We start from the raw sequence: 25,849 nt of genomic DNA, 5'->3' as shown, positions 1-25,849 counted from the left end.
CTGCCTCTCTGCCTACTTGTGATCTCTCTCTGTCAAATAAATGAATAAAATCTTTAAAAAAAATTTAAATTAAAATTAAATTTTAAAAAAAGGCACCAACTACTGATACAGATTGGGCTTTAGAGACTATGCGCAGGGAAAGTCGGTCGCAAGAGCCCAGCAGCTGCAGGCCTGTGGTCATACGAAAGACTGAGAGAGGCAGACGCACAGACAGAGGGCAGATGAGGGCTGACCGGGGGGCGTGGTAATGGGAGCGGAGCTTCTCTGCTCTGCGTGAGCTGGTGGCGACCGCAGCACGACTCTCGGAGCCGTACTTTGTGAAAGGGCGACCTCCCGGCGCACGACTGACATCTGAACGCACAGAGCTCTAAGTAGCCCGGCCTTCCTCTGGGTTTCGAGTCACAGGTAACTGCTGGGGTGGCCCCAGATTCAGAAATAAATAGAAAAGGGAAGCCGAAATCTCTGTCCCCTTGGTGACCCGCCGTGGGCATGCCCACCTTACAAGAGGATGACAATTCTGTTCGGGGGCAGAGCAGGTGTGCAGGCGTCCCCCGGGGAAGACAGAGACTGAAGGAAATCTCAAAACATCTGGGAAAGCGGGTCACACACGCCCCTGAGGCCGCCACCTGATGCGGGCCTTCCTGAGGTCAGCCACCCTGCCATCTTCTCCTCTCGCACCGTCATGAGGTCGAGCGGACGTCTGCTGCTAGCGACGTGAACGGGAGGCAGGGAAGACCCGAAAAGACAGCTGAGTCCACTCGGTGTTCAGGGTGCGAAAGAAGCAGCCACGGACGGCCACGGGGCTGCCGAGCGAACCGGCACCGTGGCGCGCAGATCCGTGCGCCAGCGTGGGCCGCAGCTGAACGTGCACGAGCCTCAGGACCCCGCACCTCACTCGGCTCCGACACACCCAATAGAAACACACGGTCGCGCGTCCCAGCAACATGTGCGGGAATGCGGACGGCAGACCCCTCTGCGCCTACCAGAGCCCGGTGACTTCCCGACGCCCGCCCAGCACCCACGCAGTGTCCTGTGTCCGCAGGAGAGCGCTGCAGAGCTCCGAGGGAGCCTGCTACTGCCGCAAGCCATGCGGACCGGGCTCCCAGCAACGACGCTCAGGAACAACCAGGAGAGGCAAGACTCCCTCCCTGCGCTCCGGGCCGCCCAGGGGCTTCGGGCACAGCGATAACACGCTTTTCCGGACCTAAGCACAGAGGTGTGTTTGCTTTCACGGATTTCATCGAGCTGCACAGAACTATGTAAATTCATCCAAGTGTAATTTTTAAAATGGCACTTTCCCAAAAACCGAGCTGGCATTCGGTCCCTTTGCAGCCAGCAGCAGCACGCGGAGGGGCCGTCCTCTAGCAGGCGGCAGCTGCAGAGGTGGTTCCTGGCAGCGCCCCCACAACCGGTACAGACAGCACTCGGGGCCCTGGCTGCACCCGCTCAGGCCCCGCAGCCTCTGCTGGCAGAACCAGGCGTGTGGTGGGATGGGACTCCAGGCCTGGGTGTCCGCGGCACAGCACGGCCGTGAGACAAGGAAACATGCAGGCACTGGCCGACCGAGGTGCCCTGTCCGGTGACCTGACTGCAGACCTCGGCACAGCGGCTCTTCCCTGACCACCGTCTGCAGGCCCCGACTCTTCTCCCGAACAAGCTGAACTTGTTTCCCCAAAGGCCCTTTCTCCAGACCAGCCCGTGCACGCAGGGATGCGCGGGCACACCTGCCGTCTCAGAGCCGTCAGAAGTCGTCGGCCAGCGAGAGGGAATCCACCCTGCCCTCCCACTGGGAAAACCTGCTTGAAAGCCAGGAAAGGGGTTCGATACACGCTACATGCTGATTTAATACAGCTGAAGCTGGCCTTGACCTTTCTCCGGAAGCCTCCTCAACCAAAAAGCTCACAGGAGTGGACCGAGAAATGAACAGAGCAGCGGGCCGAATCCTGGGCAGAAGGCACGCTGAACTCGCCGCGGGCTCTGCCTGCGCCTTCCGAGCGATGTGGGTTCTGCTGGCCTCAGAGGCCTTCCCTGGGAAAGGGGAACTCAGTCTGCATTTTGACTGAATCTCCTCGCCTTTCTCTGAGATGAGAAGACAAGATTACAGAGGCCACATGGCCACCAGGAGTCCCCTCTCCACGGCAGCCACTGTGCCTGGGCGGGAACAGCCCAGTCCCAGTCCTGGAGCAACGCCTCGGCCCCCGGGGACTCAGCAGAGTCTCTCTGAGGCTCTCTGAGGCGGCCACGGCAAGTGTGTGCAGCCCAGCCGGGATCCAGCAATCAGGCCGTGGGGTGCTCGCGGTCTGCCGTAAGCTACACGTTACAGAAACACTAGCTGGTCCGTTTTACTGCTAAAGGAGCTAAGGAATTGGGCACCTGGGTGGTCAGTCAGTTGGGCGTCTGCCTTCGGCTCAGGTCATGATCCCAGCCAGGGTTGTGGGCTCAAGTCCCACGTCTGGCTCCTTGCTCAGCGGAGAGCCTGCTTCTCCCTCTCTCTCTGCCCCTTCACCTGCTCGTGCTCCCTCTACATCTCAAATAAGTAAATAAAATCTTAAAAAAAAAAAAAAAGGAGCTAAGGAATTTCACCCAAGTTTTCTTACTTCGGAAAGGGCAGCTGACGTGCTCCGTGTTCACGTCCTCGAGCAGGGCCCTAAATAAGCACTAACCTGCCAGTCACCAAGGCCCACGGCCCAGCTGTGGCCGAGGCCCGCCTCCGTCAGGATCACTGAGTGGGGCGGGGAGGGCTTCCGTGAAGGGCCCGTTCCTGAGCCCCATTTGAAACGTGCTCTGAACCAGAGGCGGGCAGGGAGGTAAGAGCCCGAGAAGCGCGAACAGAGATGTGACCTCAGCTCTGGGCCACAGGTCTCCCAGCCACACCACCACGGACTCCTGCTGGGACACCACAACCATTCTCTAGGGAGCCCTCCCCAAGTCCAAGTGAGAAGGGGAAATGACTTACAGGGCCACCGCCCACCATCTAGGAGCTGCTGCACAGAAGGAAGGGGCCCAGAGACCAGCCAACCAGAACACGGAGCGCCAGCTCAGCGCCAGGGACAGGCGTCCTCCCGGCAAGGACGGAGCGTGGCTCAAGTCTCTGCAGGAACAGATGCGAGGGGAGAATCCCAGGGACACGGCTGGCCTCTGGCTCCGCGGTTCTCCTCCTGGGTGGCTCAAATCTTACGGACGGGCGAGGCATAACCCTAACTGGAGAGAAGTGCGAGGCTCCCGGTGGAGAAGACAGCGTCGGAAAGAGGTCCACTCCCCGACGTGTAGGCTACAAGCAAAAGAAGCCAATCAAAATTCTGCTGGAATTGGTTAAAATACCACCTGAAAAACTGATTCTGGAATTCATATGAAAAAATACACAGCAAAGCAAGGTTTTCAGTAAATGAGCAAAACCCTCCGGCTCTCAGAACACCCCGGACGGTGGCAGGGACGAAGACAGCGCGATCGCGGACAGGCACAGACCCGGCTGGCGCAGCACGGCTCTCCTGGTGGGCACACGCGTGTGTACACGCTCGGGCTTTGTTCTCAGGCACGGATTCCTCCCCGCATGGTTTTTGGTACAGATCTCTGTACGGACCGAGAGCGAGTATTTCTCTAACGTACGTTCCTAGAAATGCACTTGGGGCAGAGGCCCGTGTAAAGCCGCACTGGGCTGACACATGCTTCGACATCCTGGCTGGGGGGTCGTCCTGCTCGCCCGCCTCCCCAACCCCGCGCGGCGCCTGCCTTCGTCTGCGGCCGGCCTGCCATCACCCCTGCGCAGTCTCCCCCGAGCCGCGTGGGAGCCGCGTGGGGCTCTGGGCTCGCTCCTCGACAGACTCCGTGGGAACACGCGCTCATGCCCCTCTCCCTGCCGGTCCCCGCCCTCCGTGTCCTCGTGGCACCATCTCCCCTACAAAACCAACGGGTCCCAGGGTCACGTGAGGCAGCTCTCGTGGCTTCTGGAGCAGGGGGAAACCCTTCTGCAGATCTGCCCGCCCCCCGCCCCCCACGGAGGGCTGTGGGAAGCCGGGAGGGCAGGAGAGGCGGGGGCAGGGGCAGCACTTCCCCCTCATCTCAGCATCACCTCTGGGGCAGGCGGGGCGGGAGAAGGCCTGCGGGCGGTCAGAGCCCCAAGCGTTACAGGAAGGCAGAGCTCAGTGCCCGAGATGACACAGCATGCGAGACATCAAGGACACGGACGTGGACAATGGCCATCACCTAATGCCTCCCGAACGCCACTTAGGACTTTCTGCTTCTCGTCAGCCACTCAAGACAGAAAACAGCTCAACGATAAACGCGTGAAGCAGCAAAACACAGAAATCCAGCCGCTCGTTCAGAAGCTCGTGGCACACAGAATCGGAAGCAGGGCTGGGGACAGAACCCTCCCTCTCCTGCCTCGCAGGCCGGAGCTCCTAGTCAGGGGCACACTCCCCCGTGGCCTGTCGGACAGCTCGCGCGACACTCACCCGCCAGACCCGGGGCCCTGACCCAGGAGGAAGGCTGGACGAACTCAGGCACAAGGTAAAACAGAGCAGCTCGGCCTGTTCCAGGCCCGCCGCGCCCCCCGGACGAGCACGGGTGAAGAACGCCAGCGGGACGCACCGTGCAGTTCCGTCAGCTTCTAACGCGCTCTACGACAGGCTTTCCGTGAACTCTGGCATCGCGATCAGTGAGCCTCCGAACCGCGGGGACCTGTGCCGCGGAGACGACGTCCCGCGCAGGACATGAGCCGCGAACGCCGTGCCACGTGCTGGCGCTGACAGCCGGGTCACACGGAGGCGAGGGAGGCTGTCCCGGGCTGGCTGGGACACAGTGGCCACAGCGAGCCCCTCAAAGGGCACATCCCCGAGGGGCCATGCGTCCCCAGTGCCCCCGCTTCCGTGTTCCACACCCACAGTCCACACCGCGGAAGCAGGCAGGTCTGAAGGCCACGAGAAAACGCGCGCCCGGCCAAGCAGCTGAGGACCGCCCCGCAGCCGCCACCAGCCCCAGCCCCGCGGAGCCCGCCAAGGGGGCCGCACGCTCTTGTGGAGCTGAGCACCGCCCCTCACCCACCCAAGAATTACGGACAAAAAGCTACTCAAACTGATAAAAAAGCAAAGAAAATACCTTGAATCAATTCCCCGCAGACAGACAGATGAGCGGTAACAACTGAGCCCGGCACGAGGAACACGGGCGCACGCCCTGGGCCTGAAGACGCTTTAAACTGAGCACAAATGACCAGTTTCCACACGGGCACGACAAAACCACTTTCGATACCAACGTGACTGAACCCTGTGCCCGCCTAGGCGATGAACGTCTCCCAGAGCGAGCGAGGGGACGGGAAAGGACGTCGGTCCTCGGCAGCACTCACAAGGCTCCCCTGTTCCCACTTCGGTAAGACGATCTCGAACCCCGGCAGCAGCTTCGCTGACCCAGGGCCACACGCGCCCTCCCGGCACACAGCAGCCTCCACTGAGCTACCAGCCCAGGCCCAGAGCCGGTCAGAGCAGGCCTGCACAGCCCGGCGTCGGCAGCCTCCTCACACCACCTGCCGCCGCCTCCGGGGAGTGGGGCTCCCTTCCCATCCAAGTCCCAGGCCCCGAAAAGGGTGCTGCCCCATGACTGAACTCTGCAATCCGGCCGCCTGCTCCGGCATGCGAGGAAGCTCGGGTCCGCGGCTGTGACAGCACAGACAGGGCCCGGGGATCGTGCTGTGCGTGGCCCCAGCCATGGGGCACATGACCCCCGACACCGAAGAATAAAGCCAACGAACCCTACTTTCCATCTGTCATCCTGCCGACGTGCAGCTCTGACCGGCGGTGAACGTGCAGTCCAGATGCGACAAACCCACTATCAACGTCCCCGACAGGGCAGAAATCCAACGGCAACGACCGCGGAGCCTGGTTTACTGAAGAGCAGCAAGGACGCTCTCTCCCTGGCCTTCCTCCCCTCGTCCCAGCTCCGCTACATCTAGGTCCACCAGACCTAAGAAGACCAGTCCCTTGTAGGGACGACCACAGTCCACTGCCAGCAGGCGGACACCCAGCGCTGCCTCCAAGGGGATCCACAGACATCCCGGGAGGGGACTGCATTCCAGACGTGCCGCAGAGGGCACACAGGAGAGCAAGCAGGGATACTGAGCTGCCCCAGCGAGCCCAGCGATGCCTTCAACAAAGTCAGGTGGTCAGGGAGCTATTGCCAGGCCGGGCTTCTCCGAGAAGCCTCCAGAGAAAAAGGCGAGCTCTTGCCTGCCTTCAGTCATCAGCTCACGGCTCTGCAATCATGCTCCTCGGAACCCCGGAATTCCAAGAGCTTCGGCCGCATCCCCGTGAACGCAGAATGCCGGCACAGGACCGGAGCCAGGCCTGGAGGTCAGGCTCACTACCCGGCACTTTACCTTACTTGCTCCCAGGTCTTGGTGGCTAAGTGCAGCACCCAGAGATCCTTGTAGTGATAGAACTGCTCTCCGTCAGGAGACGCAAACTCCCCTCCAAATATCCACAGCTGTCCTCCGCCCTGAGGAAGCACCACAGCCTGGAAGAGAGAGAGAGAGAGAGAGGTCAGGGCTGCCATGCAGCTCTCAGCCTGGTCCGCGTCCCCAGGACGCCCCAGAGCACCACACACGGTGGCCGCAGCCAGCACCCACGCTCAGCAGTCATCCTCCCCTGGTCTGAGGACAAGAGGCCTCAAAAATCCCGCATTCGGCAGATCCTCCGCAGTCCAACACCCGCCGCACATCCCGGAATTCCTAGGAGGCAAAACGGACGCAGGCAAGCCCAGGCCCGGTTCAAGCCGATCCAGCAGCGTCGGACGCTCACGAGAGCTCTAACGTGAGCAGACAGAGGACCTTCTTCTCGAGTCCGGATCCCGAAGCTGCCGGGCCGCACGCATTAACCCCTTCCCAGCTATGTGCCACGAGCATCTACAGCCCCACCGACAGCCAAACACGCGTGGGACGCCCACCGCTTACCGACACGTACCTCTAAGGGACAGACACACGACAGCAAAGGCAAGCGAGAGAGGGGACAACGGTGCCCTTGGGACCGCACATCCCAGAGGCTCGGCAGCCGCACAGCCGTGGGCCCGGGAGAGGACGGAGCGAGGGGAGAGTGTGACGGCACACCTGAAGACCGACGAGGGCCTGTTTCAAAGTGTCACTGGGCTGGGGCGTCTGGGCCGCCCCATCAGGGAAGCGTCTGCCTATGGCTAGGGTCGCAGTCCCGGGTCCTGGGACGGAGGCCCACACTGGGCTCCCGGCTTCTCCCTCTCCCCACTTCTGCTCCCTCTCCCTCTCTCTCTCTCCCCCACTTGCTTTCTTTCAAACAAATAAATAAAATCTTTAAAAGAAAAAAAAAAAGCATGGTTGGGCTTAGCAGAGACCAAGCTCTCAGAGCCGCGGTCCCTGGGCACATCTCACAGACCCACACGCCTGGCTGAGGGGAGAGCAGAGTGAGGACGGGGACTCCAGGCTCTGGTCACTCACATGCCCGAGGTCACCACCTCAATGACGACAGAGAATACCCAGCACCCAGAAATACCAGCAGGAAAGCACACACTCGGCCCACGGCAGACCGGGATCACTGTCCTGGCTCGCCCACGAGAGCGCAAAAAGCCAGTCCGATCATGTGATTAGAAAGCATGTGTCAAAGCCAGGCCAAGTCTTCAGGGCTTCCAGCAAAGGGACTCTACGTGGATGGGCACGTGCTCCAGGCAGCTAAAATAACTGTCAACGCTACTCCCTGGAAAACGACCTGTACGGTTGCAAACACACACCGGTTCGGAGGGTTTTAAAGGCCGTCTCTGGACGACGTGGTCCAGGGCTTTGGAGCTCTGGCTGGATGTGCTGGCGGGGGAGCAGACCTCTCTCCGACATAAGCTTCGGTGCAGACGGACACGCGCTACGAATGACACCAGAAGCCACTGCCCAGAAGCCCAGAGCCCGCGCCCCCTTCTCGCCCTGGGGACACCCTGCCCCCTCCGCCGCGCCTCACCTCAGAACGCCGGGCCTCTCCGGGAGCTTGCTGCAGGCCACGTGCCATCGACCACGACCCCGTGAACCCGCGACAGCCACCCCCAGTAGCCACCCAGTGACGGGGAGTCCCGTTCCCCTGAGCTCTAGTCCGATGACACTCCGCCGGAGAGGCGGCGCGGTCCCAAGGCCCGCGGTGGCCCGGCTGACTGCAGGGTGCGGTGCGCCGATCTGCAAACGGTGTGGCCAGGGCACGACCTCACAGAAGCAGGCTGCGCACGCACCCTGCAGACCTGCGCTGTGGCAGAGCGGAGGCCGGGCCGGTCTCCTGCGATCACCAACCAGGGGCACCCGGCCACGACGTCAACACCACAGGAGCGTCCGTCACACCAGGGGGTTCTGGCCCGGGAGCTCCGAAGCAGGGGCCACCGTGGCAGGCGGTGCGGCGGGGGGACTAGGTCCGGAAAGAAAGCGCTCACTGGCCGGGTGGGGCAGCGGCTCCCAGCAGACTCTGTCCCGGGCACCCGCGGAGCACCCCAGAGCTCCTGCGGCAGCACACGGAGCCACTTCAGGACGCCGCAGAGCTGTGGCCCCGTCACCAAGCCACTGTGGCCCTGCGCTAACTGGGGAGTCCTGCTGACGCAGTTGGGGCCACACGGCACCCATCTCCGCACAGAGGACCACCCTGTGAGGAGACGAGCCCGCTTCCTCACACTGAAACAGCAGCACATGTGCGGGGAAGACACTGCCGTTTCGAGTCATTTCCGCAGACGTCCTGATCCGCTGAGGCCCGAATCTGACAGTTTTCGGAGTTAGCGGGTCCGCGGGTCCGCAGGCTGCACGTGACAACAGTGCACAGCCCGCGGGTCCCCACGGAGCAAGGCGCCCGACGCAGGACTCGATTTCGCGACCCGGGACCGGGCCCTGAGCTCCAGGCCGACACGCCACCAACTGAGCCACCAGCTGCCCCAAGTCACGTGTTTAGACGAGAGACGCAAACATGGACGAGGGACTTACCCTGCTTTTTAATTCTTTTCATTTTTTCACAATGAATCTTTATGACTTACGCGGTACGTTTTTCAAGCTACTTTGTAAAAGATCTATTTGACACTGATATGGGGAGTCTGAGAACCAAGACAGAGGGTCACAGGGGAAGGGAGGGAAAATGAAACGAGAGGAAACCGAAGAGGGAGACGAACCATGAGACACTCTGGGTCTCAGGACACAAACTGAGGGCTGCTGGGGGAGAGGGACTTTGGGGAGCGCCACGAGCTGCGTGAGACTGGTGAATCACAGACCTGCGCCCCCGAAACAAGTAACGCATGGCAGGCTAATAAATAAACGATCTACCTGAGAAAGCGTGTGTGCACATGGGGCAGAGGGAAAAAGTCCCAAGCAGACCCCACCAACGGCAGAGCCCAACGAGGGGCTCGATCCCACGACCTCAAGGATCATGACATGTGCCAAAACTAAGAGTCAGACACTTAGTCGACTGAGCCAGCCAGGCGCCTCACTTTTTCTTGTCACTCTGAAAAAAAATGAAGTCAAAGTCCAGGCAAGTAGCGCGCGGTCTTTCACGTCGCATCCCCCACTCGCCCGTGACGGCAGGCCCAGCCCAGTGGGCACCCTGGAGGCTGCACGGAGGTGGGCTCTGGTCACTGACCTCGGAGTCTCATTCAAGCCACTCCTCGAAGGCCGTGAGCACCAAGAGGAGAGCTCACACACAGCCCAGAACGGGCTACAGCTCTGACGACCCAAGTGTTAAACCCGCCCTTCTAACCCGACAGACCGCCGCGCCGCGGAGCACTCCCACTCCCCCGCCCCATCGGCAAGGGGAGCGCGGGACCATCCACGAAGCAGCTGTAACCAGGCGAGAGGAGGGGCAGGCCGTGCTCCCGAGGGTCCGCGATGGGGCAGGACGAGCACGTCGACTTGGGGGCGCTTTCTGCACCTGCCGCAGGGAAAGCAGCCCACCAGGCAGGTGGTCTTCCTGAGCCAAGGAGACACAGGTCAGAGTTCGGGGATGCTGAGGGCTGCTGGTCTGCAGGGCAGGGAGCTGGGGAGACAGCACGCTGCGAATCCCCACGGGGACCCCACTGGGGCCTTCCAACCCAAGCTGCACCACAGGCGGCCGGGCAAACAGCCGCGGGCAAAGCTGAACACCTGCGAATAGCCTGAGCTCACCAGGGGCTCGGGGCCCAGCAAGTTCCAACCAGACAGAGCGAGACATGTCACTGAACTCCAGGGCATCCAGTGGAGACCCCGGAAAGGCCACAACCCGGAGCCGGGCCAGCCAGAGCGACAGCCTCAAAAGATCACGGCGATCTGCGGGTGAAAAGAACCGCGGGCCAGGACCGCCCTCGTCCTTCACCGACAGGAGGACAAAACCCAGACCGCCGGCGGGCGTCCGACCAGCAGCTGACCACACGCTCCTAGGAGGAAACGCGACCCGTGAGAAGAAAAGTCAGAGCAGAAAGAGGCCCAGAAGCGAGATGAGATAACGAGTACACGAGGACGCAGAACAGTTATAAATACGCCCAAGGATTTAAAGGAAAAATGAACAGAACAAACAGACATGGGAAAGGTCATCAAAACCAAACACCCTCTCGGTGAAAAACACCATTTGTGAAACGAAAGCTGCGCAAGTTCACGGCACATCCACTGGGATGGGCAACAAGCACCACCCAAAATGAAGCCAAAAAGAAAAGGCTGCCAGAAGGAACAGACTCACTGACTATTGGACAGTGTGAAGCAGCCTAACGTACACCTCACCAGACCCCCAGAACATCACGAGGGACCTCAAAACCCAGCTGCTAAAATGCCAACAGCAAAGAGAAAATCATTTAAGCAGCCTTAGAGAGGCAACAGACACGTTAGATACGGGAGAGCAAAGATAAAAATGACCAGTAACCTCTCCTGGGAGTGATGGAAGCCAGAGAACGGAACATCTCTCAGGGCTCTCAGTCTAGAATTCTGTCTCTAGCATGTGTATCGCGTAAAACCAAAGTAAAATGAAGACATTCCACTTAGAAAAAGGCTAAAGAACATGGACGTCCGCAGACCTGTGCTGCAAGCAACGGAAAAGGAGCCGCGGGCTGAACGGGAGCGTCCCAGACGAAAAGGGAGGAGCAAAGTGTCCCAGAAACAGCAAATGAGCAAACCGATACTGATACATGTGTCTCTCGTTTCAAGAGTTCTCAGTAACGGCCCAAAGCAAAACCAGCGACGCCATGTGGCGCTCAGAGCACAGGAGAAGACGCGGGCGTTCCAGCGCGACGCTCTCCCGGTTCGCAGAAAGCAGCAGCAGCCTCCGGAGGCGGACGGGGCTAGGTTAAAGACGTGCACCACAAACCCGGGAACAAGCACGACCGCAGAGATGAGGGACAGGTCATAAGCTGACAGAAAAGGGGGTATTAAAATACAGCTAAGCCAAAAGAAACAGGGAAAAAGCGAAAAAGGAGCACAGGACAGATGACATGACAGAGAACGAGGAGCAATACCGAAGACGTTACCGACGGCCACGCTGATGGCCACAGCAACACGACAGAGGGGGCACCGGGGGCTCGGTCAGTAAGTGTCTGACTCCTGACTTCAGCTCAGGTCTCAAGCCCAAGCTCAGGCCCGGTGTGAGGCCGACTTACAAGTGAACAAATGAATGAACGAAATAGGCAAATACACCAGTTAAACAACAACGGTCACACAGAGGAAAAGGCAGGACCCAACGACAAGGCTGTTGAAGAGACGCACTTTGGATGAACAGACACAAACGGACATAACGGACGAAAACACAGGCCACGGAACGGTAATCCTAAGAAGCACGAGCTGGCTGTGCCGAGAGCAGACAAAGGACATGTCAGCAGAGTGGCAGGGACCAGGCAGTGATGGCAGGGAGGGGGCAAACGCCATCAGCCAGCCTAGCAGGACCCCGCACCCAACCACGGGAGACAGCACCTTCCTCTCCAACACACACCGAGGACGGACCAAGACAGATGTGTTAGGCCAAAGCTTAGGTCTCAAAAATTTTAAAAGGTTTGAGATCATACAGTGCTCTCTGACTGCCACAGCATTAGAAATAATAGCAAAAACAAAGCCAGCAGATCCCCAAGTATTCGTAAATTAACACACTTCTAAGGACTGTAATGCATGGGTCAAATAAGACGTCCACAAGCAAATCAGATCACTTCAATCTGAATGATAAAATGCACAGAATCTGTGGGAGGCAGCGAAAGCACCACCTAGAGGGAAACATATACCTTTAAATGCTTGTATTAGAAAAGAAGGGGCGGCTGGGGGGCTCAGTCATTAAGCCTCTGCCTTCGGCTCAGGTCATGACCTCAGGGTCCTGAGATTGAGCCCCATATCGGGCTCCCTGCTCGGCGGGGTCCTGCTTCAACTCTCCTATTCCCTCTGCTTGTGTTCCCTCTCTCGTTGTCATCAATAAATAAAAATCTTAAAAAAAGAAAGAAAACTTAAAATACACGTTCTACATTTCAACTAAGAAGCTGGAAAAGGCAAATTAAACCCAAAGTGAAACAATGAAGAACAGAAATTATTTAAAAAAAAAAAAAGAAAAACGGGGCGCCTGGGTGGCTCAGTGGGTTAAGTCTCTGCCTTCGGCTCAGGTCATGATCTCAAGGTCCTGGGATCGAGTCCCGCATTGGGCTCTCTGCTCAGCGGAGCCTGCTTCTCCCTCTCTCTCTGCCTGCCTCTCTGCCTGCTTGTGATCTGTCTGTCAAATAAAAAAAATCTTTAAAAAAGAAAAATGCATAAACATTTAGACAAATATATAAATTAAGAGAAAAAACAAATCAGTGAGTCCATGTCAAGGAAACAGGAACAACTATAAGAAATTCCTGAACTAAACACGCTTCTGTTTTGGCTCCCGGGCTGAGATTCTGAGTCACACAAAACTTTCCCCATCTTTTAAGAATGATTTCAAAAGTACTACATGAGCGGTACTAGGCAAATCACTTTCCTACCAACCTCAAACCAGACCCAGCCTTCAAAGACTAGAACCTAACACAACCCCACTCATCCAATAAAACGAGGAAATTCAAGTCAAAGAAATGAAGCAAAGGGCAAGTCCCAAGGATGCTGCTCACACACCCAGGGCCCCGCGCCGCCAGCTCCCACCAGCACAAGCAGCCCCAAGAGAGAAGCCCTCCGAGGCCCCAGTTACAGACAAAGCGTGATAAATTCCAATGTGCACTTCCTGCTGAACTACCTTTTTTTAGGTTCTTAAGAAAAAGGTAATAAAGAAAATCTCCCTTCACTTGCCATCCCTAAAGATGAAAAAAACGGGTTTTAGGGCAAACTAAATTCATCTTCCTTTTTTCCCCCTTCTGGGAAAGAAAAAATTCTGTGCAGTGCCCGTCGGGAGGCGCTCCGGCGCGTTACTGATGCTGCTGAAACTGACCCGTCTTAACAAGGTTTTCTACGGGCGACTCGTGCGCACGCCTGCACCGAAATGCACAGCAAGGAAGTCACACGACTGCACAAATACACCCTCGACCAGGCGTGCTTACAAGTCCGGTCATTTCAAATAACCTGCCCCACTCGGACATTTCTAATCGACGGTGAGGAAAATCAACCCACAGCTCTGTATCAAAGCAACTAGGGAAAAATGAAAACAGAAAAGTTTCTTGGCTATGGACAGTAAGGAGCGAAGTGGCTCATTCGGGAGTTCGCGAGGATCTTACAATTTCCGCCCACAAGCTTCAGTCTCGTCCAAGTCAAATTTCCAACCGCTTTGTATTTCATAACTGTTGAGTGAGTGGCAGGGAGACTGCTTCGGAAAGGGTCTAATCCAGGTCACGGATCTGTGCCACATTTCTCCAAGAACTGATTCTCGTGAGGGTCACTGCCAGTGAAAGCTGTTCGCAGATAAACACGCGGTACTCTAAAATGTCCCGCAGCAGGAGAAAAAAATGTATTTCCCAGAAGATAGCCGTAAAATGCACGTTCACGTCAAAACAGAACACAAAAATAATACGTTCAGGACCCAGTAAGGAGATCTTCCAGAGTGTACGTTGTGAAAAGAAGTCTAGCACTCACGAAACGACCTCCTGTGATGTCCTAAGATACGGAGTCCACTTACGGAAGACATCGAGGCAGAGGCTGGACCACCGGGCAGCTCCTCAGGACAGGTCTGGCCGGTTGGCACGCGCACATACACACCGCGGTCCGGAAGGAGCTGCTGAAACCGTCGCCCGGACCTCACGAAGACAAAGCCCGGCCCGCTGACGGGCAGACGGGCACCCTGCTCCGGGGGCGAGGCAAGGGCGGCCTTGCCCGCACCTCGCTCTGACCTGTCCCATGAAGCCTGCTTATCGTTGCATTACCTGGAATGAAGGTATGTCAGGAGAACCCCAAGTTCCCCACTCTCCTTCCAAATGCCAAAAACAAGCCCATCAGAATCCAAAGCATCAGACTCCGAATGGACGTTACAGTACTTCAGCTTCATGAAAGCGGGAGTCCAAAAAACGCACGACGCCACCGGGATCGGAGAAAACACAAGACATGGGACATCATCATCAGGAAAGACATCTTCTCTGTCGCCGGGTCCCAGCCCCGGAAGGGTGCCTCGCATGTAAAAGATGCCTCCTACTTCCTGAGGGAGCAAGCCGGGACCCCCGCAAGGCCCCCTCACTCGGTCGGAGACGCGGCCACTACTCACACGGAGGCCGTCGTGACTTCTGCTGTGTCAGGAGAAAGGCTTCTTCCCGTGTACTAACCTCTCTCCAGAAATGACCTGCTGCTCACTAATGCGCTAGGCTGACATTTTAACTGTCACTGTCTGCTACTTTAGGCGAGAACATCTCGTGTTTCGTGTGCGTTTCAGCTACGACTTTGGCAGAAACCAGCCGGGGACCAAGAAGACACGATCTTACGACGGCCACCTCCCTGCCGCCTATCCCCGCAGTTCTCAGGGGCCCCTCCTGCTGGCGGTGGCATCCTCACGGTCTAGGCAGAGCCGTGTGAACGTGTCCTCCCCTCCTCCAGGGACCGGGGTGCCGAGGAGCGAGCCACTGAAGCCTGCACACGTCCGGCCACAGTCCCAGCAGCACCGCAGCCCTTTCCCACCTCTCGCTGGGCTGTGTTCTCACAGAAAAGTCACGTAAACTCTCCAATGACACACTGAAGGCAACCTCACCCCCCAGAACTCCAGAATCCAGGAGAAGAGAAGGAAGAGTGTCCATGCGGGCTTCCTCTCCCCACACTCCCCGCCACAGTGATAGAGAAGATGAAGAACGTGGCCTCTGACGTCACACTGAACGAGTCTGGAAGAAGGAAGGTTCTAGGTCTCAGAATTCAATGTTGTAGAACTCGGATTGTAATGACCTTCAGGCCAAAGACTTTACAACCAATTTTCTGTTTCCTGTGGCTGTACCTCATTGGGAAATTCGGAGAAAACAGCAAACCAACCTTAACTACAAAGACATTTAGTCCCAGACTGCAAAGTCCTTCTAAGGCAGGCACATGAGTCAGAGCCTGCCCAGCACTCCGGCAGAGTAATGCATTTAAAAATCGGGAGGGCTTTTACACGGATTCTTCGAGAACACAATTAATAACTGTGGTTAAAACAGCTAAGAAAACAAACGCAAAAGAAGCCCCTGAGCTCCCATCACGGGATGCGGGCCAGAGTGGGACTGCTCCATGAGAACGAGAGCGCTCTGCGGGTCCAGGAACCCACGGAGGTACAGGGGAGGCCTGGGGGCATGGAGAGACCACAGCTGGGACAGGACAGGACATGTCCTCAGCCTGGAGGCCTGGGGCAGATCGCGCGTTCTCAAGAACTGAGGGTCTCTGCTGACCTAGGGGTCTCTGGTGACCTAGGGGTGCCTGGGGGGCTCAGTCAGTTAAGCATCTGCCTTGGCCTTAGGTCATGATGCCAGGGTTCCGGGATCAAGTCCTGCATTAGTCTCCTGCTCAGCGGGGATCCTGCTCCTCCCTCCGCCTGCCGTCCCCTGCTTGTGCTGTCTCCCTCTCTCTGTCAAATAAATAAAAGCTTTAAAAGAAAAAAAAAAAGCATTACTTATTAAAATCCAAGCTTACTAAGATCCGATGGCTAGGGGCGCCTGGGTGGCTCAGTGGGTTAAAGCCTCTGACTTCAGCTCAGGTCATGATCCCGGGGTCCTGGGATCGAGCCCCGCATCGGGCTCTCTGCTCAGCGGGGAGCCTGCTTCCTCCTCTCTCTCTGCCTGCCTCTCTGCTCACTAGGGATCTGTCAAATAAATAAATAAAATCTTTAAAAAAAAAAAAAAAAGGATCTGATGGCTAAACCCGCAAGCACATCCTTCTTTTCCACAAGATGAACCAGTCCAATGCCTGCCAGTCTCGGGTGCAGCTCAGGCAGCCAAGTCCTCCTCTCAGAACTGGTCTCAGACCCGCGGGTGCCCATGAGCAGAGAGCCCGAGAAAGGACCCCCACGTGCTGTGGGGGAATGCTTCCCTCGCACCATGGCAGGCTCGCACAACTTTCTCTCTCCGGCTGAAAACATCACTCGTTCAAATTATCCTCTGCACCCCGACACTGGTCCAAGTCCGGGGTCAGGACAGTAACAGGGCAGACCAAGGGCCCTTGCTCGTGGAGTTACAGAACGGACAGCAGCACCTCCGCAGAGGCCCCCGGCGTGAGCAGAATCCAGTGGCAACAAGCCGACCTCAGCCGCTTTGTGATTTCTGGTTACGATTCGCTCCCCAACAACAACGTCGGAACACTGGGCTTCTCCCAAGGAACTCCTCTCTCTGGCCACCAGGTCTGGGGCCTGCGGGAGCCTCTCACTCCGACCGGGATGGGCGTTCTGCCGTGGGGCTGCGGCGCACCGGGCACCACACGAGGCAGACCGACCGGGCCTCTTTCCGCGCTCTTCCGGCCGCCTGGAGAAGGTGCTCAACGCCGTCTCGTAAGTGAACACGCGGAAGAGCAGGAAGCTTCTCAACGCGTCCAAACGGTGCCAGCCAGCGTGCCCGCCTGTCAGTCCCCACCCCCCGAACCAGGCCACGTGTCGTCCGCCAACCCCACAAGCACAGAACACAAGGCTCCCAGGAAGGCAGGCAGGCGGAGCGTCAGCACGGAAACGTACCTGGTGCGCACAGCGTCTGGGAGGTGGGTTGGGGATCTCCACTCGGGTCCAGGCGTCCTTCCTGATGTTGTAGGTGTACAGTTCGTTATACATAAACGTCTGCCGAAGGAAGAGGGACTTCGTGTCATCCGTGAAGCCTCCAACCAAGCGACAGTAAGGGGAAAGCGGGATCTCAATCACCAGCTTTGCCCCGGAAACGCGTTTCCTAAAGCCACATAAATCCCACCCGTGTGGGAAGCCTGCGGCTGGGTCCCTTGGGTCCCTGGGATGATGACAATCATGCCCAGTAGTGCCTACGGTACCAAGACCCTTTGCTGCCCGGCAAGTTACCTCTCAGAGTCCAGCCTGGTTCTTAAAGGCGTGAGAGGTCGGAGCGGGAGCGGACCACAAGGAGTCGCACTCACGGGGCTCCCCGCGCGGAGGGAAGCCAACCCACGCTCTCCTCGTGCTTCCTACGCGACTCTGAAACACAGGCCTGTCTGGCCCGCGCAGAAACGAAGCTGAGCTCTTCACTTCACCGCACTCTCCTCCACGACCCCAAACAACTCCGAGACCCATCACGAGCTCACGAATCGTCCACCCAAAGGGGCGGAAGAGCAGCGACTCTGAGGCTCACGGGAGGAGCCCGGTGGCCTCTGAGGACAAGGTCGCGTGAGGTCCTGCAGGCTCGGGACGTGGGGCCAGTGCAAACTGGGTATCACCGCTTTAAACCAATTTTACTCAAAACGAGACCCATGAAAATTTGAGGAGGAAAGAAAAAATATATAATATATACTTTACTTTTTGGCCATTGAAATATTCACCTCCGAAAAGGATTAACTCGTCTTTCTCGGGATGAGCCGAGAGGGAGGCGTGTAACCTGTGAGACAGAGGCAGCAGTTCAGCACACGATCCAGCCCGTGGCGCCCGGCCCAGAGCCGCCTCCCTTGCGCCAGAGGCCACATCACCTCCCCAGACTTCTGTGAAAGACAAGCCTGGCAACGGGAACAGAAACTAAGGCCCCCAACCCTTAAAATAAACCTTGCGGCCACAGTACCAGGGGGCCCCCGAGCTGGGTGACTCACACAGCTTTCGGGTAAAAACCATCAAGCAGTGAGAAGTCCAGGTGCCCCTGATGTACGTGCCACGTTTCCCACAGCTGACCTGTTTCACGGGCCTGTCCTCTTAAGTCACAATCAAAACTGTTCGAGAGGGCGCCTGGGTGGCTCAGTTCTTAAGCCTCTGCCTTCAGCTCAGGTCATGATCCCGGGGTCGTGAGATCGAGCCCTGTGCTCCGAGTGGAGTCTGCTTGAGAGTCTCTCTCTCCCCCCTGCCCCACCCCCTGCTCATGCTCTCTCCCTAAAATAAATAATTTTTTTTTTTTAAGATTTTATTCACTATGACAGAGAGAGAACGCAAGAGAGTGAACACAAGCAGGGGGAGCTGGAGAGGAAGAAGCAGGCTCCCCACTAAGCAGGGAGCCCCATGTGGGGCTCGATCCCAGCACACTGGGATCATGACCCGAGCTGAAGGCAGACGCCTAATGACTGAGCCATCCGGGCGCCCCGATAAATCTTTAAAAAAGGAGGGGGACTATGCTGTGGAAAACAGTCTGACGGTCAAACACAGAATCAGCACATGACCAGCACCTCCGCTCCTAGGTGCCGCAGAGACCTGCAAATGCGGGCTGGGGCAGCCTGCGCACCGACGCTCAGCAAGCGCGACCGTCCAGTCCGTCGGCGGTCCATCAACACACGAACTTGGTACGGCCACACAGCAGAACACTGCTCAGTCTTACAAAGAACAGAGTTCAGATTCGCGCTATGACAGGATGAGCCTTGAGGACGTTCCGCTAAGGGAAAGAAGCCAGACACGAAAGGGGGGCCGCTGCGGGACTCCACTTCTGCCAGAAACTGGGACGTCAAGGCTCCTGGGGACCGAGAGGAGGGGCGTGGGGAGAGACAGCCCCTGGGTCCAGAGCATCCTGAGGGTAAGGAATCCCAGTGACTGCACAGTTAAAAATGGATGCGATGGGAAATTCTATGTTAGATACATTTTACCACAATTTTTTTTTATTTTTTAAAAATATTTTATTTATTTACTTGACAGAGAGAGAGATCACAAGTAGGCAGAGAGACAGGCAAAGAGAAAGAGAAGCAGGCTCCCTGCTGAGCAGAGAGCCCGATGCGGGGCTCGATCCCAGGACCCTAAGATCATGACCTGAGCCGAAGGCAGAGGCTTTAACCCACTGAGCCACCCAGGCGCCCCCCATAATTTTTTTTTAATTTCTAAAGAAAACCATCTGTTTCCCAAAGTTATTTAACCCCAAATCTTTTTTCCCTTAATACCTATTAAAATTTTCTACATAAAATTAACAAGCACAGCTGGGAAACAGTAATCCAAGTGAGGGCCGCAGCCCCCACCCGGTCCCCGCAGGGTCCCTGCCCCCCACAGCAGGCCACGCCCACCCCCCAGCCCTGCACCTGCGGCTCTGCTGCCCCTGGGTCTACGGCCCCTGCTTCCCGACTCAACTACATCGCCACCAACACGCAGGGACACGTGCACTCGCAAAACCCAGTAATGGTCACGGTTTTCCTAGAATGTGATGGAGAGGGAGGAGGGACGTTACTACGGTGACTGAGCGGAAGGTCTCACTTCATCCCAGCTCCATCACAAACAACTCCCGGCTGATGGGGAAGCACCAAGGTTCCTAATTACATCCGAACGCTAGACCTGGCTTTTTAGGCACATTACCTCAGGACAAGTTTTTAAGGGTCAGCGAAAGGCGGGGGACCGGGGGGGTCGATTCGCATTCAGAATGGCTTCCCCCGGGTGCCGCAGGCAAGAAGCCTCCCCCATTTCAAGGACTCACTCGCCTTCACCACTCGAGGACGGCGCGCGCCGAGCACGTGCTAAGTGCTGCGTGGCCCTGCTCCCTGACGCTGCTCTCAGAGGAAGACGGGGACATCGCACAGCTCGGGGCGCTGCTGGACAGCTCTGCGTCCCCTCGTTCTGCACATGGGCCCCCATGTCGTCCCCCACCTCTGGACGGGGGAGACTAACCGCATGTCTGAGGTGGTGCGACTCAGGCATCAGAGGCACGACCAGCACCCCTCCTGACGTGCTGGACCCCCGGCCCCCACCCGGGCTGGCAGCAGCTCTAGTGAGATTCATCGCATTTCTTTCTTTTTTTTTAAGATTTTATTTATTTCAGAGAGAGAGTGAGTAAGAGAGAGCACAAGAGAGTAGAAGGTCAGAGGGAGAAGCAGACTCCCCACGGAGCTGGACGCCAGATGCGGGGCTCGATCCTCCAGGATCACGGCCTGAGCCGAAGGCAATCACTTAACTGACTGAGCCATCCAGGCGCCCCAAGAGTAATCTCATTTCTAACAACACTAGTGAGATTAATTTTTATTCTGAGAGAAAGGAAGCAAATCATTTTCAACCAAACCAAACACTCTCCCGTGCTTGTGAAGTTAATGCATTTCCCCTTCTATGAAGAACATGATATCTTTTCTAGATATCTTTGTCCTTTCACGATTCCTGACTCAATGCATTCCAGGTGTTCCCTGCTAGCTCATCAGTACCAAATACAAGAATTACAAGGCCCCGAATCCACTTTTAACAGAGCTGCAGCTCAGAAGCCAAGAGGACAGGAATTGATACCAAAGAGTAAGAAAGAGGAAAACCAAAGCCTGCTCATTCTGGCTCATTCCAAGTATGTGAAATCCTGCAGAAGACTCTGGAGTTCCCCACATAATTTATAAATTCATTTGAGGGGCGTCTGGGTGGCTCAGTGGGTTAAGTCTCTGCCTTCGGCTCAGGTCATGATCTCAGGGTCCCGGGATTGAGCCCCGCATCGGGCTCTCTGCTCAGCAGGGAGTCTGCTTCCTCCTCTCTCTGCTGCCTCTCTGACTACTGTGACCTCCGTCTGTTAAATAAATCAATAAAATCTTTTTTAAAAAATTCATTTCAAACGGCTTATACACGCTTACGTTTGAAAATCGCGCCTGTCGCTATGAACAAATAGAACAGGAAACTACGCCTGTGACATTCTGAAACGTTTCAAGAACCTAAGAGCTCGCTGGGGCAATGCTCCCGTGCGTGACTGCGACCAGCTGGACAGCTCCTGAGTGGCGCTCCCTGCAGAGCGGCTGAGGGGCCCCGTTTCTGTGTTTCCCGTGATGCCAGAGCTGAAAAGCCTCACTCCCATTCTTCAGGAGGAAAGTGAAAAACCATGTTATGGGAACTTGTCTGGAATGGAAACAGGTTTTAATGAGGAAAACATTCCACGTGCCTGGTTATTTATGGGAAACACGGTCCCAGGGCGCCTGGGTGGCTCAGTCGTTAAGCCTCTGCCTTCAGCTCAGGTCACGATCCCAGGGTCCCGGGATCGAGCCCCGTGTTGTCAGGCTGCCTGCTGGGTGGCTCTGCCTCTCCCGCTCCCGCTCCCCCTGCTTGTGCTCCCTCTCTCGCTGCGTCTCTCTGTCAAATAAATAAATAAAATCCTTAAAAATATAAAGAAAACACGGTGCCAATTTAAAGTGGTTTTCCAATATAGGTAAGAAATCGATCAGCTGCTCGAAGAGTCCTGCTGACGTACCTTGGGGAAGGCGGGGGGCACGGGGTCTCCACGATCTGAGTCTTCGCGGCATCCAGTGTCTGGAAATGGGCGATCAGAGCTTCAAGGTCTTCCTGCAGACAGACAAGCAGCCACACCTGAGGCACAGTTTTAAACCTGCGCCAACCTGCCCGCCCTGACTGACCCGCCCAGGGTCCAGTCACACCCGGGGAGGAGAACATGCTCCCCCATGTCAGGGACACAGACTCTGGCACTGGCAAAAACACTCCGAGCTTGACCCCACAGGCAGCGTTCTCGGAAGGGCACAGAGAGGCACACACGCTGCACGTACGACCTCATTCCACACCCTCAGAGTCCCCACCCAGGGCCTCCCATCACACAAGCCCTCCCTGACTTCCGCCGGCACCTTCAGCCACTTCTCACACCGCCACGCCGGGCCACCCCGCTGCTGGCTGCAGAGCCGCGTCTGAGAGTCCCCTGCTCACTTACTCCCTTTGTCCCCACCTCCCTCCAAGGTGATAAAAGGGGAGCTCCAAGCAAGACTGCCTGCTGAGAACCGCGCCCGCGTGGCGAGAGCGCGGCAGCCGCAGCCGAGCTGGGTAAGAAGGCTCCGTTCCTACAGCTGCCGAAGCAGATTTAGAAGTGAAGACGCAGTCCACCTGCCAGCTGGACAGCACCGGAACCTGGTCTTCTACTCCCTCGAGTCCTACCCCGCATCCGCCAGTGATCACACACACGAGCGACGAGTGACCTGTGCATCATGGGGAAAGCTCCCTTCCATCCTCATCCTCTTCTGGAACGCTCTCTCCTCCCCTCGCTCATGCAGGGATCTATGTGTCCCGCCTCCTCCTTCCCTGCTTCTCTCTCTCTCCAACCCCCAGCCTCATGCCCCAGTTCCAGCTTCCACAATGTGGGTAGATGTCCTTCCTGAACCTAAAAACCCTTCCAGACCATCCTGCCCATTTCATCTCCCACCCCACCTCCTGGCTCCAAGCTGCACAGGCTGCCTGAGTTCCTTTCATCAAAACGCCACGTTCCTCAGCCTGAACAGCCGCCTGCAGCCCTCCGCCTCCCCTGTGTGCACCCATGAGCCCCGAGGAAGCACCCACTTTCTGGGACAGAGGGCGCCTTACTCTCACGCATTTCCTTATACTCTTACGGCACGTAAACGTACCCCAAAGTAACACGGATGAATTATCGTTTCACACTTTTCAACTTCACGTCGCCAGCATCAGAGTGAGAATTCTCTGGCAACCTGCTGTGTGGCTCGACGCTGCTGAATGAAGTCTGACATCCCGACCCCAACTCCTGTTCACCACGGCAGAGTTACCCCTCCAGCCCGGCTTCTCCGCCCATCCTGCTGCTGCTGGACATGTGGTCAGATCCAATGGTTTGTTTTCACAAACACTACTGTGGCCATTTTTGTGAAATGTCTTTGTGTAGCTGGAAGTTTCTCCAAGGTAAGCCTTCAAGCGCGTAACTGCTTTGTGGCAGCTCACTCTTCTCGATAGGGACCAACTAGGGTCCAAAGGGGCTCTGCCAATTTTCACCCTCATGCCGGTCTTCAAAAGCACCCACTATCCCACCACTTCTATGTGAGCAGATGCCTGAAGGCTCTCCTATCGACCACCACATCCCCCATGCAAAACCGATGCCTCGGGCGGGCAGGGCAAACCGCGGGCCCACTGGGACGTTACGGAGAGCTGGCGAAGGGACTGCCTGTCGGGAGTCACGGTTACTCCAGAGCGCCTGGCCCAGTGTCCTGCATAGAGAGACTACCTTCAACACACGGAGCGTAGAAGCGGGAGGAATGCGTGTGACACCCAAGTCAAGTTGTCACCGGGTTCACATGAGTTCTGCGGGAGTCAGAATCCCAGCTGTCCCCAAGACACTCGCCCTCGGCCCCGGCCGGGGAATGATGGGATGCACGCTCATGACGAGATTACACGTGGGACATAACGGACTTCAAGAAAATATCCTCCGTGGGCCTGACCTAACCAGACGACCCGCGGTTTTCAAGATTTGTTCTGAGCACTGATGAAGGCACCATGCAAAGTCCCAGACCCCAGACCGGACAGGCTCTCCTGGTCCACAGGGGAGCCGCGGTCATCCCCCAAGTACAGGGCTCTGCAGAGAGATGGCAACAGGAGTGAAAGGCAGCCCCCTGTCACTGAGCGCTTGCTGTGTGCCAAGCACTGTTCTACAGGTGCCCCAGTGGCCTGAGCCTGTCTTCGGCTCGGGTCATGGTCTCAGGGCCCTGGGATCAAACCCTGCATCAGGCTTTCTGCTCAGTGGGGAGCCTGCTACCCCCCTCTGCCTGTGACCTCCGTCTGTCCAATAAAGACATACATAATCTCTAACGGTGCCCCACAACCTAACTACCTTCCCGCGCCACGACCCCACGCAGGCCCGAGCGGTCCCCCGTGAGCCATGAGACGCGGAGGCTGCACCGACAGTCATCCGAGGCCGTCGGGCCAGCGGCGGCGGAGAGGGGGTGCAAACCCAGGCCTGGGGCGGCACGGCCCGTGCAGGCGACCCGCGAGGAACCGTCCGCCGGATCCGGCGGAGGCAGAAGGAAGAGCCGACCCCGTTGCTCCAGACACGAGCGACTCTGAAGAAAGCGCAGCGCGGAGTCGGAGCTGGGACCCGGGGACACCTGGTCGCACGGCCGCTGGCCCCGCGTCCCCGCTGACTTGCCGCTGAGTCCCGCCGGCAGCCCGCGCGCCCCAGCGGCCGCGCCCGCTCGCGGTGCCGACCGAAGCCCGGGCCGCCGGAGAGCACCGCCCCGGGGAGCAGGGCGCGGGGCGCTGAGGGCCGCCCAGCCCCTCCGCAGACCCGGCCGGGCAGGACGCGGAGGCCGGGAGAGACGGAAAGGAGACGGCGGTCGCGGCACCCGGCGGCACGCGCCCTCGGAAGCCCGCGGCTCGGGCTGCAGTGCGGCTCGCCCACCCCCTCTCGAGGGACGGGACGGGGGCCCGGAGGCTGCGACCCTCGCCCAGACCGCGCGGCGCCTCCCGGCCGAGGGGAGCCCGACGGGACCCGGGACCCCGGCGGCGGGCGGCGCGCGCGGAGCCCGGCCCCGGCCCCGCTCACCTCCTCTTTCCGCGAGCGCTTCGACACCTTCTTCTCCATTTTGGCGGCGGTCTTCTCGGCCCCGCGGCCCTTCTTCTCCTTCTTGCCCTTCCTGCCCATCGCGCCGGCCCGCGGGGTGCCGGGCCTCCCCGAGCCGCACCGGGACTCCCGAGCGGCGGGCGGCGGCGCGCCGGAAACACGCGCCCTCGGGGTCGGCGCGCGGACACGCGTCACTTCCGCCCCGCGCGCGCGCTTCCGGCCGGCGGGCGGGCGCTCCCGGGGCCGCGGGCGGCGGGAATCCCGGCGGGGAGACGCGGGAGCGCGGCGCGGAGGCTGGAAGCCGCGGAGTTCCCCGCGCTCCGGACTCTCCCCCGCGGGCCCCGAGGCGACGGCCGCCCCGGCCTTCTGCGGCCCCGCCGAGCTCGCCGCGCCCCCGCCGCGGCCCGCGGAGCGACCTGCTGTCCGGGCGGCCCCGAGCCCCGCGCTGTGCAGGGAGCGCGGGAGGCACGGCGGGGCCCGGCCGCCTGCAGGAGGCTCGGGCGCGCGGGCGGAGGACGGAGGACGCGCGGGCGCCCGTCTCCTGGGGCGCGCTCGCTCGGGTCGGGTCGGGGTCGGGGTCGGGGCCCGGGGGCCGATCCGCGTCGGGTTCTGTTGGGGACGGGCAGCCGCGCCCCCGCTCTGCCGGCTCGCGGTCCGTCTGCCCGACGCACGGGGAAGTCGGGAACCAGCACGCCCGACCCCCTCCTGCCTTCCCGGGACTGAGTCACCGGGAGGCCACGCGCGTGCGGCCGAGTGGCCCTAGCGTCGCGGAGCGTTTGTGGGACATTGGTTCCCGCGGGGCTCCGGGGGCTGAGGAGGGGAGCGCGGGCCCCCGTGGATCTCAGAAGCGTCCGGTAGATGCAGGGTTAATGCTGTAACCCGACCCGTCGTGAAGCGAGGTGAAGCTCGCGGGGCCGGTGGCGGGGCCGGCGTCCCTTACCCGGAGAGAAGCCGGAACCCTTGAAAGACCAGAATCCCGGGGCGTCTGGGGGGCTCAGTGGGTTAAAGCCTCTGCCTTCGGCTCAGGTCATGATCCCACGGTCCTGGGATCGAGCCCCGCATCGGGCTCTCTGCTCTGCGGGGAGCCTGCTTCCCTCTCTCTCTCTGCCTGCCTCTCTGCCTGCTTGTGATCTCTGTCTGTCAAATACATAAATCT

The 25,849-nt window shown here is 58.5% G+C and overlaps 1 protein-coding gene across 3 annotated transcripts in view; it reads right to left on the bottom strand.

The window, feature by feature from the left end:
- The window catches only part of KLHDC4 (kelch domain containing 4), a 48,052-nt gene extending 23,216 nt beyond the window's left edge, over nucleotides 1-24,836 (bottom strand). Inside the window, exons 1-5 of one of the 3 annotated variants that reach the window (XM_045988574.1) lie at nucleotides 24,676-24,836; nucleotides 21,604-21,695; nucleotides 17,802-17,880; nucleotides 17,022-17,120; nucleotides 6,365-6,501 (exon numbers count right to left, since the gene is read on the bottom strand). In XM_045988574.1, coding sequence (XP_045844530.1) covers nucleotides 6,365-6,501; nucleotides 17,022-17,120; nucleotides 17,802-17,880; nucleotides 21,604-21,695; nucleotides 24,676-24,774 — 506 coding nt within the window. In that variant the 5' untranslated portion in view covers nucleotides 24,775-24,836. Of the gene's footprint in view, nucleotides 1-6,364; nucleotides 6,502-17,021; nucleotides 17,121-17,796; nucleotides 17,881-21,603; nucleotides 21,696-24,675 lie in introns of those variants that run through there. The other 2 variants (XM_045988575.1, XM_045988576.1) reach the window with 2 other exon arrangements.
- Between the last annotated feature and the right edge of the window lie 1,013 nt (nucleotides 24,837-25,849).

Source organism: Meles meles, chromosome 19 (genome assembly GCF_922984935.1).
Source record: "Meles meles chromosome 19, mMelMel3.1 paternal haplotype, whole genome shotgun sequence".
NCBI lineage: Eukaryota > Metazoa > Chordata > Mammalia > Carnivora > Mustelidae > Meles > Meles meles.
Note: the sequence above shows the minus strand (reverse complement) of the source record. Positions and strands in the feature narration are given on the sequence as shown.